General features: G+C 35.5%; 1 protein-coding gene across 5 annotated transcripts in view; it reads left to right on the top strand.

Moving 5' to 3' along the window:
• KCNH8 (potassium voltage-gated channel subfamily H member 8) overlaps positions 1 to 19,900 on the top strand; it is a 192,644-nt gene that overhangs the window by 108,351 nt on the left and 64,393 nt on the right. For 4 of the 5 annotated variants that reach the window (XM_054060446.1, XM_054060445.1, XM_054060444.1 and 1 more), the window contains 3 exons: positions 10,325 to 10,482; positions 12,658 to 12,699; positions 15,922 to 16,129. In XM_054060446.1, the coding sequence (XP_053916421.1) occupies positions 10,325 to 10,482; positions 12,658 to 12,699; positions 15,922 to 16,129 (408 nt within the window). The remainder of the gene's footprint in view (positions 1 to 10,324; positions 10,483 to 12,657; positions 12,700 to 15,921; positions 16,130 to 19,900) is intronic. The other variant, XM_009570342.2, reaches the window with a different exon arrangement.

The raw sequence follows: 19,900 nt of genomic DNA, 5'->3' as shown, positions 1-19,900 counted from the left end.
GTGCTATTTGCCCTCCTCACAGGTGCGTCCTTCTTCATCAGCTCAAGGAGAGCCTTGGTTACTACAGGGATAGGTATAAGCATTGGACTTTTTCCATACCAAAGCCCTGTGTTATCACTCTGGGAGGAGAACAGTGTCTCAAAAACATGTAGTTAACTTTCAGAGAAGGAAGTTACTTAGAGCAACTGAGTTAGTCACAAAGCTGACTCTAATTTACCTCACACCACAACACCTGGTTAGTGCTTATATGTATACTACTTGCCCCAAAAGTTCAGTATTTTTCAGCTTCATTTATTTTACAGTAAAATTAAAGTAAACCAAATTACGTTACCTAACATTTACTGCCACCTTCTAAGTGCACGATGGGCAGTTATGGAATTATCTGACTAATCCTAAACTGTTATTCTGCTATATCTTGATCATATACCTAATCTAAGCAGAATTTATTTAAAAAAACTCAACACCAAAGAGAAAAAATAAAATGTTGGCACAAGAAAATCAATTACTTCAGGTAAAATAATCCTGGTTCAGTTGGTCATCAGATAAATTTTTACCTCTAGATTATCTTTTAACAGGGATTAAGATTATACAAAACATGTATTGTGCTTTCAACATTGGAAAAGGATTAGTATTCTAGAAAACATCTTAAGGATTAATAGGATATTTTGTTGAATATCAGTTTATGGTTATCACTTTTTATGTCATTTAGGTTGGCAACCTGCATTATGCAATTAGCAGAACTCCCATTTTTTAGTATAATCTTTTTTCTCTTTTGGTTGAGCACCAGTTTAAATTGACATTTTCATACCATTCACTGACCAAATGTGTCTGTGTGGGAATGTGAGCATGACAGAAATCTGGAAAGGGATGGCTTGGTAAAGAATTCAATATGTACTACTGAACTTTAATTCAAGAGAGGTCATCTGACAGTTCCAAAATGCTATGGGCTTGCTCAGATTTCTCAGCCCATTTATGCCCAACCACGAAATAAGTTATCTTTTCATGGGAACTGAGCATTGCTAGAGAGCAGGTTTTCACACTGGAAGCTTATGAAAAACAAAATGATCACCAACAGGTGAGTAAAACCTATTAGAACACGCAAATAAGGAAAGGAATAAGCTAAAACTTTTCAGTTAGATGATGGCATTGGCTTCAGAAATCTTGAATGAAAATATCACTAAAGCATGTAGCCATGATAATTGCAAACCTGGATGACATTAGGGTATTGTTAGTCTCAATCTTCTGATGCTTACTGCTGTGGCTACTGTGTAAAGGGTTAATTGGAGAAAAATATATAATAAATTAGGAACTGCAACTGCATACAGATGAACACACTTTAACATGAACAGTTTCATAGCTGAAAAATATGATATTCATTTTTGTACAAATTAATTTTCTTTAACTTTACAGTGTAATTTCATCTAAGTTTTTGAGGTATCACATTTCTTACAAGAATTTTGCTTTGTTAAATAGGGATGTGTGCCCATATCTTAACAGTAGTAGGCTGAAAAAATCCATGGGATTGAGGTAGTTATCCACAGCATTCAACTAGAAGGTAAATCAGAGTTAAGGTATAAGTCTGAAGTTGATTATATCAAAATTATGTAAGTGGTCTTATGAGATTTGTCAGTCACTGTTTATGTTCTCTATATACACCTCTGGGACTTGGCACTTAGCAGCTTTCGATTTGCCTTGTGAAGGTTGGGTAGGGGAAGGTGGTCACTCTGCAAGCCAGAGAGAAGAAAGAGCTGGGCTGAAAGGGACTGCATCAGGCCCATGGGGTAAGAAGATATGATTGCTTGTTCCAAACCAGTTGAAATTGGAGAGCTCGGGTTCTCTCTGCTTCCAGGTGAAGTTCACCTTGTTTGACAGCAGGAGAATTACTTGCTGCTTTGTAGACTGACATACAGTTTTTCTGGTAAGCTCACAGGCTCACCTCCACAGCAGTAAGCAGGGAAGGAGCAAAAGTCTGCAACACAGTCCAAGGATTGTTTAAAATACATGTGTGTTTGTTAACAAAACAGGTGTATCTATGCTAAAACAAGGTAAAAATCCGTGGAAAAAAGGCACTTTGTAGTTTACACACGACATAAAAGCCTTTCTTAAAGTCAATGGGATAGTCTAGATTTTATCTTTAGCTTTAACTCGCATGAAGTCAGACCTTTTACTGTCTAATTTTAACTGAAATTGAATTATCTAACTCAAAATAAGAACCCAGCTTTTTTCCTTATGAAGACAAGCATAGAGGAGCTTCACCCTTTCGTTCCTCTCTGTGTCAAGTATTATAATGTAAAGATAGTGTTATAGATGTCTCAATAGAATATATTGAGTCAATCAATTTGATGCTATCTGCTGGTACTTCTGCTGTACTCTTAGGTAACTTTTTAATGACATTGTTCATGTTAGAGACAATGTTTACATCCTCTATTCTTCCTTTCTGACCACATAGCATGATCTGCATATTATAGCTTGCAAGATGATTTGAAATGTTTTTGCCAGCTTACTTAGAAAATAGACACAGTGAGTTATCTTGAGATCTTTTTCTGTAGTGATAATGCTTATTATTGATTTGTTGGTTGCTGTTTGTGTTATCAGAATTGCTGAAACTAAAAAGAGAATGTATTTCTTGTTCCAATCTGAAACAAATATATCAAATTATCAAGGTTTAGCCCCACATCCCCTGGCTCAGTCAGCAGCTAAGCACAGGACAGTTGTAGTCCCAGATCCCCCTGTCCTCACAGGAAGAGGGGAAAGGAAAACAAGGGAGAGAGACTTGTGGGTTAGAAACTAAAATGGCTTTAATGAAATAATACTAATATAAACAAAAATAATATGAATAAGACTTTAATAAAATATATACAAAACCAAACATCATGATGACTGTATGTCACCACCACAGAGTAGGCACAAGGAAAGTCCTGAACTGGATTCAGATGCAGAGGGAGATTATTTCAGGAACTAGATTCAGGAATACACGTCAGGAGCAGGAACAGACAGATGGACGAGGTCCTCACTGGACATCAGCCACCAAAGAACAGAGTTCGACCACTGTGACCCCTGAGCTTTGTACTAAGTATGATGCATATGGAATGGAATACTCTGTTGGTCAGTTTGGGGTCACCTGTCCTGTCTGCTCATCCCCGCAGGTGCAAGACTTTTTCACCCTTTTGGCTTACAGCATTCCATCTACTCGAGGATGGCCTTGGTTTCTGTAGGAACAAGCATAAGCTGGACACTGTCTGAAAAACATGTTAACTTTCAGAAAATAAAATTGCTTAGAAGAAGCTTAGAGAAAGAATTAGAAAATTAGTTCTGCTTTAGCTCAAACCAGAACACAAGTGTAGCTTTAAATATGAAGCTTGCAGAGGCTGAAGGTTGTTATTAGAGCGTACTTAAGATAATATATAAAAACATACCTCTGTGAGAAAACTTTTAGCCCACTAATTGTCCAAACGCATTAAAGTCACTTCATGTATGCTTTGGAATCAACTCAGAGATTAAATGTCCCTCTTGCCTAATTTATAGATGTAATCTGTAGAATTATTGCCCTTCTTGCTGTAGAAAATGCTTAAAGTCAACATCTCAGGGCATTGGGAGCACAAATTCAGCTCTAAATAAAACCACTAGTTTTGATGTTATGGAGTTGTCTGAAACCTCCAAAGATTTACATCATTTTGCTTATGTTGAATTTCAAATTGTTCTTTTGAGTCATTAGTAGGTTGAAGCAAGTACACAATAAGATTCACAAACACTTTCTAACATCTACCCTCCATAGATACTTTCCGAACAGATTATTGAACAGTTCATTGATGATTAACTACTCCTTCTTGCCTTAATTTGCTTACCAATCCAGTTGCTTGAAGTCTTAATAATAAGAAAATATTTATTTTGTAAAAGCAAAATAAAAAGGTTAATCCTCCACTTTTTAAACTACATTCCCTAAAGGATTGTGTGATATGTAATTCCTGAAAATAACAAAATCTCTCAGGATATAAATGGACATTTCTAAATTTGCATAAAGATTTTGTAGTGCTTTTAGAAGTTTTTTGCCTCAGAAGTTCTGTTTCGGCTTTCTTTCTTTAACAGCTTTTTCAGTAAGTGCTTTAGTACAACAGTTAAGCTGTAAATAAGGTTGTGTAGATGAAGAAACTGTTTACATTGAAGTCTAGCTCAGAAAGCTGTCAAGAAATAAAAGATGAATCACACTCACCTGCCTCCCTCTGGATTTTTATTTAATGAGTCAGATGCAGAAAGAAGAACTTACCATTTCCTCTTCACTTTTTTGTATATAAATGTTATCTGGGGCTGTTGTCCTAAATTGCTTTGATAAGAAGGTAGAAAGGAGTCCGGTGCAGAAAAAACACTCTAACCTCTTCAATCTTGAACAGTCAATTCCAAATGCACATTGATAAGGCTTTGGTGTACTGGATGGCTTAGGGGAATTTAAAGTAAGTGTTTATCTCCTCTGCTGTTAAAGGTTCAGTTTCTTCACAAATGCTAATGTGTAATAAGTAAATCCTTCTTCTAACTTTCGTAACTACACACTGGAGGTTTCTGAGACATATGAGGATGAGAAGTTTCAAAATACTGGTGATGTAAATAAACTTATCTTTCTATCTTACGTATATCAATCCAAACTAAATGAAGCAGTTATGTATGTGACCGGCTACCATGCTGATCTGCCAGTGTGAATAGTAACCAACTAACTAGTTAGTAACTAACTAAGCACCTGTTGAACTGAACTCATCCCCCTGCTCATTATTAATCATATGAAATCATGCTACTTCCACATCTTAATTGTATTACTGAAAACGGCAGAATATTTTTGTAGCTTTAAGAATGTAGGGCCAGCTCAGACTACTTGGTGATCTAACCAAAGATTTTTCTGTCTCCAATTTTACTTATGTCATCTGTTCAGCCTGAAGATTTTGTTGAATGAAAGCAGTAGTTCTTAAAGCATGAACCAATTATAACCTTCAAGACCTCAATCCATGGATCCAGGCAGCCTCAGACATGTGTCTGGGTCACTTTGAGTTAAGTCTTTGCACTAAATCTTAAAAAAAATTGAATTATGAACACTGTGCCAAAACAGAGTCATCCATCTTCTTTCTTGAAAACCATTGTATCACTGTGAACTTAATTAGCTAAGATGAATCCTCTACAATTGATTTTGTTTATAAACAAACCCATAGAAACAACATTATGAAACCAAGCATAAAGCCAGATTCAGTTTTTGGTTTGTGTGTCTCATATTCTGGTTAATGCAGACCTTCAAATTACGATGATACGGGATGAAATAACTTGAGCACATCTAAGAGTTCTGCAGAAATCAATTAGTTTGATAGCTGTAACGGACATAATTTTCTTAGCAAAAGATAGTGTGTTGATGTCAAATTCTCCATGAACTTATGGTATTAGGTATACTTTAATAAAACGTCTTGTTATTACTACACATTTAATGTATATCCTAGAATTATCTGCTTTTCCTGTGCAAATCCATTGTTTTGTGATCCATAATTTTTCCTGTGGGTTTCTTTCCCCTGAATTATTAAAATTATTGAGACAAATCCAATTTCCTTGGCATTGTTCCAGTTTGCTGATATTTTATGAAGAGTTAATACTAGTGATTCAGAAAGTGGGTCTCAGCAAGTTCCACTTAGAATATTAGGTGGGACTCTGCTTTCAAAAATCCCCTTGAAATGTCTAATGCATCCTTTGTTATATGATAAGCTCTGTACCATCTGCAGCATCTTCCTATTTCATTCCAAAATCAGTTTTAGTTTTCTTCTTTTTAGAAAATAAGAGCCAATTAAACCTCAATATTCTGTACCTGTCTTTGGTTTTGTTAGTATTTTAAAATAAATTATGTTTTGTTCACAATTTCAAAGTTGTAATTTTACTAGTTGCTGATCTTTTCTGCATTTCAGTTACATTTTCTGGGTTATTTTGTAAAAATATTGTAATGTTTTTGCTTTGTTTTTTTTTTAATTAGGAAGGTCTTGTTGTTTTTCATTAACATCCTCAATGTTAACTCACGCTTACAGTTTGTTCCAAAAATATATATTGCTAAAGCAATTGGGTTCTTCAAAAAACTTTATTTTACACTTCCATGTGCGTACCTTAGATTATGTCACATTTTCACTGTCAGTGTATGTATGGTAGGATGATGTTTTCCAGATACAAACAGTAACTGATATTTAGTAAAAAATAATTTTTCCCACATTAAAATAGATTGAAACACTAATTTATCCAAATTACCACAGAACATCTAATCTCATGTTAGGCGTAATTGTTTTTTTGAAACTGTTAGGGATTTTTATAACTCAGCATGTTGAACAACCATTATACTTCTGAAATTCTAGGCATTTACGATGCTGTGTTTATAATCCTATGTAATATGACTAGATAATATTTTTTCAGTAACTACCTTTCTTTTTGTGAGCATAAGTTGTCCTTGCAAAAAAAACCATCTCCGTTGTTTGTGCCTGTGTTTCTCTGGCAAAGTCTAACACACATAAAATTGAAATATAAGACGAAATACAGCAGAAAAATATTTTCTACAGTGCACATTGAAGAACTTGAAAATAGTACACAAAATACCAAAATGTTCTAGAACCGGAGGTATTACCTGTTTCTTTACAGTTATAAAACTATAAAAGTACCCAATAGAATTATACTTTCTTTAAGGATATAGAATATGCATATGGAAACCAAGTATATGATCAAGTATTCATTTGTCTGACTACATGTTAAATGAAAATATAATTAATATTTTATAGAAGCTGATCTATCATAGAAGTGCTTCTCTGATTATGTTATAAAAACTTTAAGAAAAACTCTAGGGAGATGCAACTTTAAAGCTTGCTTGTTTTTGTTTCAGTTAAGATGAAAAAAACTCAGGCATATATAATGAAACACAACTGTTTTATAGCATCTATGGATGTCATCAGATCCTTTTGTGGTTTAGAGCATAATCTAACATAAGATAAATTCGGAAAATGTGCAAATCTGAGTAGAATTCAATAAAGTGGTAAAATTTTTTAACACTTTGTACCAACATTTGGCACAGCTTTAGACAAACATTCTCATACCTTGTTTCCAGAAATGAAGAGAGTTTTAGCTCCAATTCTTCATAGCTTCCATCATCACAATATCTAAGCAGAACATCACAGCAAATGTTAAAGAAAAATCCTACAAATATGCTAAAGGAAAGTTTGATATTGCTGTTCTTAAGATGGAAAGGTTGTCATGGATAGTGAGTGACCATAAGAGACCCCCTGCTCAAACCTGGATAAAAGTTAGTAATTTTTCTGTGCATCAGCTACTCCATTTAACATTAAGTGTAAGCAACTGGGTTAAGTTAAAAGGTGGATGTAGTTAATTTTCAAGCTCCTTTGCAAGAAAAATAGTGTAGACTCTGATGTAGAACTTCAAGAGTAATTTCTGTATTAACTGTGTCCCTGGTCTATTATGAGTATCTGTGTTCATAGGACATGAAAAAGTAGTTATAAAATAGTGGATCTGGCTGGTACAAATGTAGATAGTGCTAGACATAAGCATTTAAGTCCTGTAGGTACCACTCTCCAATCCTGTCCTGGTATGGTGAGAGTCAAATTCTTTCCATTTTTAATATCCTTTTAGTAGAGATTCAAAAATAAAATTTTGGAAATGAAAAATTGCTTTAATATAGACCAACAGCAGTCCATGCCCTCTCAATGAGTACGCATTTTCCATGAGCTTTTGTAACATGTTAGATTGGTTTATATCAAGTTGATTTACTGAGTTAAGGGGAATCGAGGCAGAAGGTTTTTGTCTTGTTCTGCTTCACAATGATCTCCTTTACTCTAAGTGTGTGCGTTGGTTGTTCTCATTATGTTAACAACATTATTGAAAGGTGTCATTTCCAAAGCCTTTTTTAATTTGGAAGTAATGGCAGAGAAAACAAAAATAACAATAGAAAAAAGAGAGAAAACAAGTGATAAACAATGTTCTTGCTAAATGGGAAAAAAAACAGGAAAGGGGAAAAAAACAAGAACCACTATGCAATAATATGTGGCTTATTAAAAGAAAGTTGCACAAATGTTTACTTATTCCATTTTCAGTGTACACGTTCTACATAAACATAAGGTCTTGGTTTTAAATTTTTTGATTTTCACATAAGTCGTGGGCAATAAAACCTTTTCATTCTCATTTTTTGCATTTTGTTGCCTGGGTCTTACAAATGGGACAAAGCTCACCCACTAATGTTGTTATGGCTCTAGTGGTAGCAATGCTTTGTGTGTCATGTTCTGAGAAGTCTCTCCTCTGATTTTGCTGTCTGAGGGGAGCCTTTTGTTCGTGCATGCTGGTCTTTGCAGACTTTTCTCATAAACTGAATGAAAAATGCCAGATAAAAACTATATCAGAAATTAGGTGTTCAGTCTAGTGTGTATAGCAGGAAGAAGAGTTCTCAGGACCTAGAAACCACCATTAAAATCAAAAGCAGATGAATCTACTAGTCGTACTGCTGCCCTCTTTTTAGTTCTAACTTGATTAGGATCAAAACCAAGTTACAATACTAGTACTACTAGTGTTCATTTTGTTTTAATTATGAAGACAAAGAAGTTGAGATACGCTTAATTTTTAGGACTTCAAACCTTTCTTTTTTTCCTGGAATGTGCTGATTTGGAGCAGGTTTCATAGCACACACACACACACAAAGAAAAAAAAGAAAAAAAAAAAAAAGCCAGCCATGTGGAAAGGAAATATCTGCATCCAAAGAGAAAACAAATCCCTTGAATAGATTGAAACTATGAAATACCATTGTTCTGTGTTTATTTGCATTTGCAAGACAGATCATCTTCCTATACCTTCACCCTACTGGTGGCTGTCTTTCGCTTGCAGGTGCTTCAATTTAGCATTTCTGCCTCCATTTCCTCAGAGGCTATAAGAAACAACTGTTTGGGCAGCAAACAATTCCCAAATATCTGTACACTCTGTGCTGTGTATGGTGTAAAGCCAGTCCCCTGCAGCTGCTGCTGTAACCTCGCTGCAAGAGCAGTGTGCAGAGGAGGCAGCTGAAGGCAAATCTTCCTATGCATCATCTAGCAGATAGGAAGGAATGAGTGCTGCCTTTGTTGCCAATTGTTTCCACAGAGGGCAAAAAGAAGGCAATTCCCTTTTTGTAACTCATAATAATAGGCTACCTAGAATACAAATAACACCGTTGACAAGTCTATTACACACTGGACTAACATCTAGAAAGCTGTCTCTCATGACTTGAACATTAAACTTTCAGGCTTAATGTCCGAGTCCACTGGCTTTCAGGCTGCCAGTGCCATCACTCTTCAGATATTATTTTAAATAAGAAAAAAAGTCAATCACACTGCAAATGTCTTCCTAACACTTGGTATCACTTCTTTCTCTTTTATGAGAAAGTCTTCAACATGAGACATTAGAATTTGCAAGGCAGTGGGCTAATTATCTTTCTGTAAAACACCAGCTTTGATGGCTGGCTGCACTCCTTTCTGACATTGTAAAAGTTATACAAGTAGTTCTCACTAATGTTGGCAGAAACTGGGTGCATAGCTCGGGGGCAGATTATAGTCTTTGTCTTGTAGGACATGAAAATAATTGAGACTCTGTTGTCAAGACCTGAGCTTTTCTTTAAGTGATAATGTGTTTTGGCAAGACATGTCAAAAGTATATCTCATATTGAAAGCTGATCATCCTGGAATGTTAGGAACAAGCAAAATGCACAAGCTACCAAGTAATTCATGTCTCCATCATAGCCCAAAAGACATTTTATTTCAAGCAGATTCAGCACTTTTCGATTGATTAACAAGTGGCTATCCTTGAACATGACATTTATTCTCTGCGCTGAACAGTTATTTACTAAAAGAAAGTTTCAGTTATAACTTTTAAATGAAGTAATTAATGATTTTTTTTTAATCCTACAGAGACTTAAGTATGTTTTATTGCATATCAATCATATCCTCATTTTTCATTTAAAATAATACTATAACGATATTTGGTACCCTTTAAAAAGCTCATGGGGTTATTTTGGGTTTTGGTTGTTTTTTTAAAATTCAAGTTCCTTTTGAATCAGTGAATATTAAAGGTTTGTAACATTCTTTTTGCTCCTTACAAACTCAGGTTTGTGCATTGATTTGTCTAACTCTATGTATGTGGATCCCCTATGACTGTATTTCATTTATTTCTGTATTAGATTCTTCATCTACTTTTTGCCATGCATAAGGAGGACAGTGTTATGATGGATTCCTGGTGCTATTCCCAGGAATCAAGAAATCTCTCTCTCTGACTCTGTTCATTCTTTGTCAAGCAGATATTATTTTAAATTTCCGAACAACATATGTCAGCAAGTCTGGCCAAGTTATATTTGAAGCAAGATCTATTTGTATCCACTATGTGACTACCTGGTTTATCATTGATTTAATTGCTGCACTTCCTTTTGATCTTCTTTATGCTTTCAACGTCACTGTGGTAAGTACAAAATTATCTTTTTTGGTTATTTCAGAAGGGTTTTTTTGGCTTTTTTTCCCACCCCAGATCTGAAGACTAAAACTGAATGAAACTGACTCTTGGTATCTTTTTCAGCTTTGTGTTGTATTTTCACATTGGATGATGGAGGAAAGAATACAATTACATTGCACATGTTAATTAAAAATATGACAAGATTAGGTGTCAAATTTGCCATACATTATCATGAAAGACATATATGTATCATCTTTATCTAATTTGGTTATCCTTGCTTGGTAAATAGTTGCACCTGCGTTAGCTTCATTTTTTCCTTACTGTACTCAAATACATGTGTCTATGGTTTTTGCTCGCTTATACTGAATAAGTTCAATTAATTTTTCAAGACTCATAAATTGTTAATGTGGTATAGTAAATCATTGCTATGGTCAGTATGGTCTGCATTCTTCTCTCAGCCAGGAATCTTCTTTTTACTTACCTCTGTATTCTATTGCAAAAATTACAGCATGATCACCAATTTTTGTGTTCCAGTATCTATTACTTAGAATTGTCATTAACTTTGGCATTGGTTTCAACTAGCCTTTTTCAGAATATAAAGCCAAAATGCTTGAACTATTTCAAAAAATGTGTTGGTCTACAGTTTGGTGATGTCACAATCATGATGGGTTATATTTGTATTGGTTTACTTATGCTAAGACAAAAGTTTTTCTTCTGATAGCCCTATTAGATTTGATAGAATAAGAATTTACTTAGCAAAAAAAACCCTTAACAAACAGACTAAAAGAAAACCCAATCACCCTCTCCACCTCCAAATCAGAAAGTTTAATTTTGGCAATAAATGTGGACAGAGGCTTGTCAATTTTGTGCATTTTTCACATAAGAAACTTAGGCTTTGAAGAAGTCCACTTTTTCATTCTCAGAATTTTGACCTTTTGTAAACAGATGCACTCAACCTCATATTTTTTAAATGTAAGTATACAGACAAGTAAACAGATGACAGAACATACACATATCAGAAAAAAAAAACAACATAGGAAAACACAAGACAAAAAACATCCTGTGTAAGGTGTCCTCTTTGGTTTTATTTTGTTCCATTTACTTTGATGATCTCTGTTCACTCCATTTGTCACGCTAAGAACTGTCAATCAGATGTTAGTGCAGTAGCTTTTGAAAACAGACAGTTAATGGCTCCACATTCTTCAATCATTGTTTTTCTTATAGCCAGTGGCTGATCTATTTAAATACACTGCTATCTCAATTTATCCCTTAAATTAAAACCAAACAGCCAACATAACTGTGTTGCTTTAATTTGCATTAACAATTTTTTATTGGATGAGCCAGGTGTCATCTTCTTCAAGTAGGAAATTTTAAAAATATATATATTTTCTCTTTTTTTTGAGTTTTTTTTGGAGGGGATTTTTTTTTTTTAAATGGGAAGACTGATATGCTTTCATACTGATTTCTGGAAAAGAGAGTATTATCCAATAATTATTTTTACAGTTAAAATTTTACAGTATTGAAAATACTTCCATAGTATGATTAATACACGTCTTCTGTTTATTGTACTTTTAAACTTATTTTCCTTAATAAGCTCACTAATACATTGACTAAGAATATTCAGGGACTTTGAAATGTCCCTCTGTTAGCAGTGGATCTTTAATGAGATAATTGATCAATTAAGTCCTAACACTAAGCCACAAGTAATAAATGATGTATAGCCACACTGATTTCATTATTAACACTGACTGACAGGCATAGCTTCCTGCATGCTCCAAGCATGCTCAGTGAAAGTGTTTGCAAGGTCCAGTCTGCTTCCTGCATTTGCATTGGCCCAGCTTTGGTAGGTAGCTGCTAGAAGATAAAGACCACTACATGGTCCAGAGTGAAGGGCCAAACCTCTGTTTTCTCTGGCCATGGAAAGTGAGTCCAGAATATGGGAGTCTGCACCCTGTGTTCATCCCAGCAAACTTAGTCAATTTGCTCTCTATATGATTCCCCAATGGGAACACAGTGCCTTACTATATCATATTTCCTATCATGGCAAGACTTGGAAACTATTAATATAATCCTCGAAATAACAATGATTACCAACATTTTCAAGAATGGGGGGTGTTGTTAATCGCATTCCATTGTTTTCAGACTTTATGATTTAATAAGCCATTTCCTCATGTCTGTTCTCAGATTTTCACTCCATCGACTCTCAGATGTTGCCTCAACAGAACGGTGAGAAGGGGCATGAGGGAGCATCTAATTCCTTTGCTGTTCAGGCCCCGGCACAAAGGCCAAACCTTTAGGGATGCTCTAAAATTCTGCAAGTTATAGGTATAGTGCCATACATACCTATGTATGTATGGCACATAAATGTCATCTTCCAGTTGGAGATTTGTGGAGTCAGTGTGTGAAAAAGCTGTGGAGTCTCTCGCTGTCATGGGAGACATTTCAAAAGGAAAAAAGTGAAACTATGAGATACCTCTAATGACTTTACACCTTACAGGGCTTCTGCTCTACCACTGAATGGGTGACTCTTTAGGGGTCTGAGACCTCAGATGCGTTCCTTTCCAATTTTGCGTGCTTGTAAGACCCCAGCTCCTTCCATCTTTGTATTTATCTGGCTTAAATAGTCCCTTAATCGGTGAAAATGTGGTGTGAAATGCTGCCGAAGTTATAAATAGTCCGTTAAGTTCTAGTTATAATGACCAGATTTGCTCCTCTCAGTAACTATTGGTGGTTCTAGAGCAAGAGTATCATTTTTTGAGAAAGCCAACTAACAGACAAAAAAGATAAAATATCCCTGTCACTAGTCATTTATTAAAATGTCTCATGTTTCCTTATTAATTCCTTATTAATCCCTTATTAATTCCTTATAAATGACTTATTAATTCCTTTTGCTGTAGGAGACGAGTCTTCCAAGCAGAGAATTTCATCACTAGTTTGCAGCAACTTTATTTCTCAGTACTAGGCTATGATTGAGTTTGTGTTAGTTTTAGATAAAATTCTTTCTCTGTCATTTTGACAGAAAAAATCTAATACAGCTAGTCAAAAACGATTAACCAAATGGAAAATTTAGATGGTTTTATATTTGTGGGCAAAGCAAAATCTATGCAGGCAATAGTATGAGTGCTGACTCTTCATTTTATCTTTCCAAGTTTGTGACATAGAAAAGAAAGCTGCTTGACAGTGTTTCAGGTCTTCCAGTAACAGACTGGACACAACACAAGAAGAGCATTTGGCATGACAAATAAGTAAATTCAGTGCGATTACATATGGTCAATTACATATGTGCTTAAATTTATGCAGAAATTATTTAAATTGAGGCAGTCTTTAGGCCTTAAAATAAAACACATTTCCATCTCATGTCATGTGGTTCACTGGTTTTATATCCATCAGTGTTCTGTAACTTAATAAAAATGTTCAGAATTCAGTTACAAGTGTAACTGTCAGGACAAAGTTATTATTGTAACAATCCTTTGAAAATCATTATCTGGTTGTGAAGCGGTATAACACAGGCACCTATGTAAAGATCAAGGCTCCAATGTGAAGGTCATAACACATATAAAATCATTATACATATTTTAACAGTTTATTACCACAACACCTTGAAGAGTCAGTCAGGAAAAGGAATCCCTTTATGTTAAGTGCAACTTAACAATGATTGGTTCAAATAAGCTGATGAGAGAAAAGTAAGGGAGACTTTGGGAAATGAATTACCACTGAAAGAGAGACTTTTTTTGCATTTTAATGGTTATACGATTGTATTAATATAAACATGTCAATTCCTTCGAGTATTTTTCAGCTTTCTCTGCCAGGCTTACAGTTATTCTTTTGCTTAAGCCCACAGACATAACTAATTTCATTGACTTATTGTAGATGACGTAAGATGGATGGATAAAAGAAATGCAAGAAAAGAAGACCATGTAATTTTTTGTGTGATCTGATGCCAGACCTTGTTTCTGACAGCAATGAACTTCAAAGTATTTTTAAAAAGTGTTATGTTTTTGTTGATTTTCTTTTTACCCTTGCTCTGTACATGAGGAAAGACTGTAAAGATTCTTGAGAAAAAAAAAATGACATAATGAGCAATAAATGCCATATGAAGAAGTTTGTGGGAGAATTACTTAAGCACAATCAAAACTGTAGTAGCAAAAAAAAAAAAGGATGTTCATAGATTTATCATTTTCCTTCTATGGGTTTCACACCAGCCTAATTTCTGCATTGCAATCAATGAATTATTAAGTCTTAGAGAATAAATCTAAAACAACTTACGTTACTGAATTTGTCAGTCAAGTTGGACCTAACTTTTAGTGAACGTATACATATAAAATTAAAATTTCAGATTACCAGTTTTGGTAACAGAAACAGAAAGGCTTAGCTTCAGGTGATTCTGGATATGCAAAACCAAAAGGATGTTGATTGAGCTGTGCTTTTAAACTTCCTTTTTGGAGAGCTCGTTGCTGTGCTCTGGGGGGGCTGTGAGAAGAAATGTAAGTGTGATGTTATTTTTCTAACTGATGTGTGTATCCTGCATCAGCCAGGTACCTAGCAGGCATCCATCCTAATGTCTCTTTAATGAAAGGGGGTTGGGCGAGGGGGTCAGGGAAGCTTACTGTTAATGAAAATTATGCCTGTTTAATCTCCAAAATATTAAATAAAAAAATTCTGACATTCTAATCTGCATATTGTTTGATAATTATATGAAACAGCTGAAACATGAACCAAGTATATTCCATACAGAACTGGGAGCTGTGCATAATCTTGTGTGGATGTAGGTCAGAGTATGTTCTGGAGGGGATAAAATCATACAGAGACCCCTTGCTTTGTGCATTGCTGCACCTTCTCTTGGGCCAGAGCCTATCTATTTCATAAAGTCATAAAGGGTGCTGAGCAGATTAGGTGCTGCTTTTGCCATTCACACTTTAAAGGCTATAATATTTTAGCTAATGAATTTAAGAAGTAATATTAGAAGTTTTAACAGACTCTAGCTTAGCATAGAGCAGTAAAATGTGCCCAGGCCCCTGAGCACCCGTTTAAATCCAAAGAACAAATCTGAGTCTTCACTCACTTCTCTCTTTCTCCATTCTGTAAAATGTCTGTTGTGACTTCTTCCAGTCTTAATTATTAATCTGGTTTCATCTCATACATTAGGCCTACTGTTTGCATGAAAACAAGACAAGGTCTCCCAATATTTCAAGTTTGTTTGGTTTCAATCAGAAATAGTAAATATGAATGTACACAGCAATAGTAAACGCCTTTTCTTTTTAACCTCCTCTTTTGCTGTTCTCTGCTGTCTTAAGATTTAGTTCAAAGATGGTATAAAACTAAACAACTGAATGAATACTCTGCAAAAATTCATAGATATTTAGGAGACAGTTTCTGTTCAACTGAAGAAGGAAACTGTATGATAGAAGTCAACTAGTAACAAGCTCTTTTCTCTCACTGTTCTCCTAGGTTTCCCTTGTCCACCTTCTAAAGACAGTGCGGTTGCTACGTCTCTTGCGTCTCCTTCAGAAGCTGGATCGTTACTCCCAGCACAGCACAATTGTTCTCACGCTTCTCATGTCCATGTTTGCCTTGCTTGCTCACTGGATGGCCTGCATTTGGTATGTCATAGGGAAAAGGGAGATGGAACAGAATAACCCTCTTACCTGGGACATAGGTGAGTCCTATTTTCCACCACCATATATATAGATATATGCACACTTCTGTATACATGCATATACATGCATATAAATATCTAAACCAACATGTATAAATTTCTCAGTATTTCCTTTTTTGTTTAATCTTATACAATTATTTAGAGCCGTTTGTAGACAAAAGGAAGAGATAGGTCCTCTTAATAGCAGGTCAAACAGAAAAAGAGAGTTAAAATGAAAAGAAAATGGGAAAAGTAGAGAATAGCTAGATTTTTTCAGAGTGATTTGATGTTTGGAAAATTGGTGTTCTGGATAGGAAAGGGCTGGATACACAGTGTAGAACAGTAGATGAGAAAATTCATCCTGGTTTTGCAAATTAGGCAAATTCTTTGACAGAGCCATTCCCACGAGTGTGTTGATTATTCCTTGCTATACATTGAAAGAGAGAGGCTCCAAAATGCCTTCAAATTAAAAACTCCCTTTGGAAATATTGTTTCGCTGGTTTGCAATCTTTGCTGTCTTGCACAGCAGACAAGATGTTTATCAGTGGAGAGATGGTTTTGGAACGCCCAGTTCTGTTCCGGTGATTAGTTTCTACCCTAGCCTTCCTTCTGATCTCATTGAGTGTTCCAGATTGCCTCTTAAGATTATAAGATTTTTGTTTGTTGTTCAAGGTTTATTTTTATTTCTAAGCTTTGTATCTATGTACAATGGTACAAAGGAGAAACAATATGCTTTGTTTAGAAGCTTGGCATCACCATGTATTTGTGCACTGTTGAAGGTGTGCAACAGCTCGTGCAACAACTGGTGAAACAGCTGATACTCCACATCTTCCCATACAGGTCATTCTGGCTTTACTGTAGAGTCACATTTCTTTTACTGTCTTTCCTAGATGTCATATCAATATCAAGCATCCTTCTTTAACCCTTTTCCTTCCAATTCCTTGTGTTCTATCTTTTTAATTCTACTTATATTTACTTTCTGCCTAAATCTATTATGTGCTCACTGAGGCAGAGGCCAGTGATAGAATAAACTGTAAGAGGGAAGCCCTGTTAGTTTTATTTCTGATGTTAGATACTAAAGAGACAATTAAAAAGCACATGAATATTTCAGAACATGTAAGCTAGAGATCTGTGAGAGGAAGAGAATGCACATCTCTTTCATGAACAAAGAGTATCTAATGGTCATGCACAGTTTACCAAGAGAAAAAGTATTTGGTGGAGGGAATGATGCAAACATTTGTGACCAAAGGCCAGTGACATGTATCCAAACTGCATCATGCCTTATTCTTATGTCCTTTAATTTCTTTCTCTCTCTTAACTTCATTACCATCTATCTAAATATCATCCAATAATGATAAGTCTGAAGAAAAATGACAAGTATCTTAAAGGTACCTGACCTAATATGTGGTGAGTATTCTGGGTCAGGAAGAGGAAAAGAAGAAATAAAATCCAATGAATACCTCTCTCTTGTTTGTCCATAGGTTACTGAAAGCTTTGTGGAGTCTTCTTTTTCTTCTAGTCGGTTGTTTATTTCTGTTTCCCTTTGTAAGTCAGGTCTGTGACCTGCTGCTGAACTCCTCATAGAGTGCAAACCTCTCAAAGAAAAGACTGCAGCTGTAGGGGAGAATACACAGAGGAAGTCCACTGTGCACAAATTGATCAAATGCTGCTAATGGAAAAACTAATCCAGATAGCAACAATAATAATAACAATTATAATAACTTTGATAATAATAATAATAAAGGGGAAAATAAAATGAACTCTCTGGTGGGCTAGAAGACACATGAAGACACAATGTCATCTTACGTAGGGCATGAAGGATAGCTAATTTTAAAGCATTCATCATAGTCTCAATGATGAGGATCGGCTCCACCCTTACTCCCCAGAAGGAGCTCTGGTTGTTCTTCCTATGCAACCTATCCCTCTCCCTTTTCCCTGAGTGGTGGCTTCATGCAAAACATTCTCCTCATATTGCCTGTGGCTCCTGGCATTTATTGTTACAAAAACATTAACTTTCACCCCTCAGTTTTGTCCTGTCTTGGGCAAGGACAATAATAAGCAAATATTTCAACAACCTCATTAGAACGAATCCCAGTTTAACTGAAACTGTCATTTCACAGATGTCCCATTGGTGTGTCTGTGAAGAGTGTTGCATCTGGGTTATCATGCACTAATCATCTTCCAGCAGAGTTCCTAAGCAGAAACTTACTTAACAACCTCTCACCACTGTCTTGTCTCAATGTGAGACTCGGCAACCTTCCCTGGACAGCAGAAGGCAGCACACCTCCCCACTGAATGGACCAAGGCACTTCTTAGTAGTGTGTACTTTAGCCTCTTACTTGGCCAAAGGGCTTTTTTATTGAGTTTACGGCCCAATTTTACTTTATTTTTTTTCTAAAAATGTGTTGTGCATTTTTGTCTAGAAAGCTGTTCTACAACCTCCATGCAGAGTCTCTAAAATATTTAGATGTTATAAACATATAATAAAAATACTGCAATGACTCCTGTGAAGCTTATGCGGATATTAGTTTAGTATCTGTCAGTATGGTTATTTCTAAAGTTGTCTTTAGCACTAAGTTAAATATTTCATGGCTTTGGGGGGTTTTGTTTGTTTGTTGTTGTTTTTTTTTTAGCAAAACGGTTTTAAAATATTGAAGCATTAGAAATTGCTTTTACAACAAAAAAAAGAAAACTCTGAATACCGAGCATGAAGCCCACTTCAGCACTGATAAAATTTCTGTTTAAGCCTATATGTCACGTGTACAAGCAGAAAAAGAAAGTGATGCAGTTTCTTCAGTCAGTGCAAATCCTATTGCTCCCCACATGCAGACTACTCGCTAGTGAAACACAATGAAGTCTTGGCCCCCTCTGTGCTACAATTTTTGCCACATTGGTAACAGACGGCTGATTGTATTTATCTAGTCTTTCTTTTCACCTCAAGAAAACTTCAAATGGCCAGTCTGATACACCTCACAACATCCATATAGGCTACATATTGAGCGGAGAACTATAGGTGTTGATTTTGGGCATGAGCGGTTAGGCAAAGTAGAATTAGATCTGGTGAAAATAATCACAAACAAATAGTCACACAGGAGAAATCTTGCTTTGGAGTAAAGTAAATGTGTTATTGTAAGACACTGAGAATATTCTTGTCCTCCTCTATAAAGGCCTTAACTGGAAACTTTTGTGCAGTTTTGGAAAGCATGTAAAAAAGATTTCTTACTGCAGGAAAAGCAGTAGAGTATGATCCTTATTCTTGTATTTACGTTTTTTTTTTTGTTTAAACTTTTAATTTTATTACATTAATATCAAAACTGGTGACTCAAATTTCCATTAATAGTACATATGAAACATTCATTAGAGGCACTAAGAGTCTTTTGAACTGAAAGTATTAGAAAAATACAACACAAAAATAGAATTTGTGTATTTTTTTTTTATTAAAGAGAATTTAAACTAGGCATAAGGAGGAATTTCTTCACAGTAAGGGTGGTGAGGCATTAGAACATGTTGCCAGGGAAGTTTTGGATGTTCCGTCCCTGGAGGTGCTCAGGGCCAGGCTGGATGGGGCTTTGGGCAGCCTGATCTAGCGGGAAGTCTCTCTTCCCATGGCAGGGGGGTTAAAAATAGGTGATCTTTAAGGTAACTCCCAACATAAACTATTCTATAGTTCTATGATTCTGTGACTCTACGAATATATCTCCCGCTTGGAAAGTGTGCTTTTTATTCTTCAGTAAGTGTTTCAGATGGAGTTTGCCTGAGGAACTAGTAGAGTGGGTATGTGTGGTGCAAAGC

Source organism: Cuculus canorus, chromosome 2 (assembly GCF_017976375.1).
Source record: "Cuculus canorus isolate bCucCan1 chromosome 2, bCucCan1.pri, whole genome shotgun sequence".
Taxonomy (NCBI): domain Eukaryota; kingdom Metazoa; phylum Chordata; class Aves; order Cuculiformes; family Cuculidae; genus Cuculus; species Cuculus canorus.
Note: the sequence above shows the minus strand (reverse complement) of the source record. Positions and strands in the feature narration are given on the sequence as shown.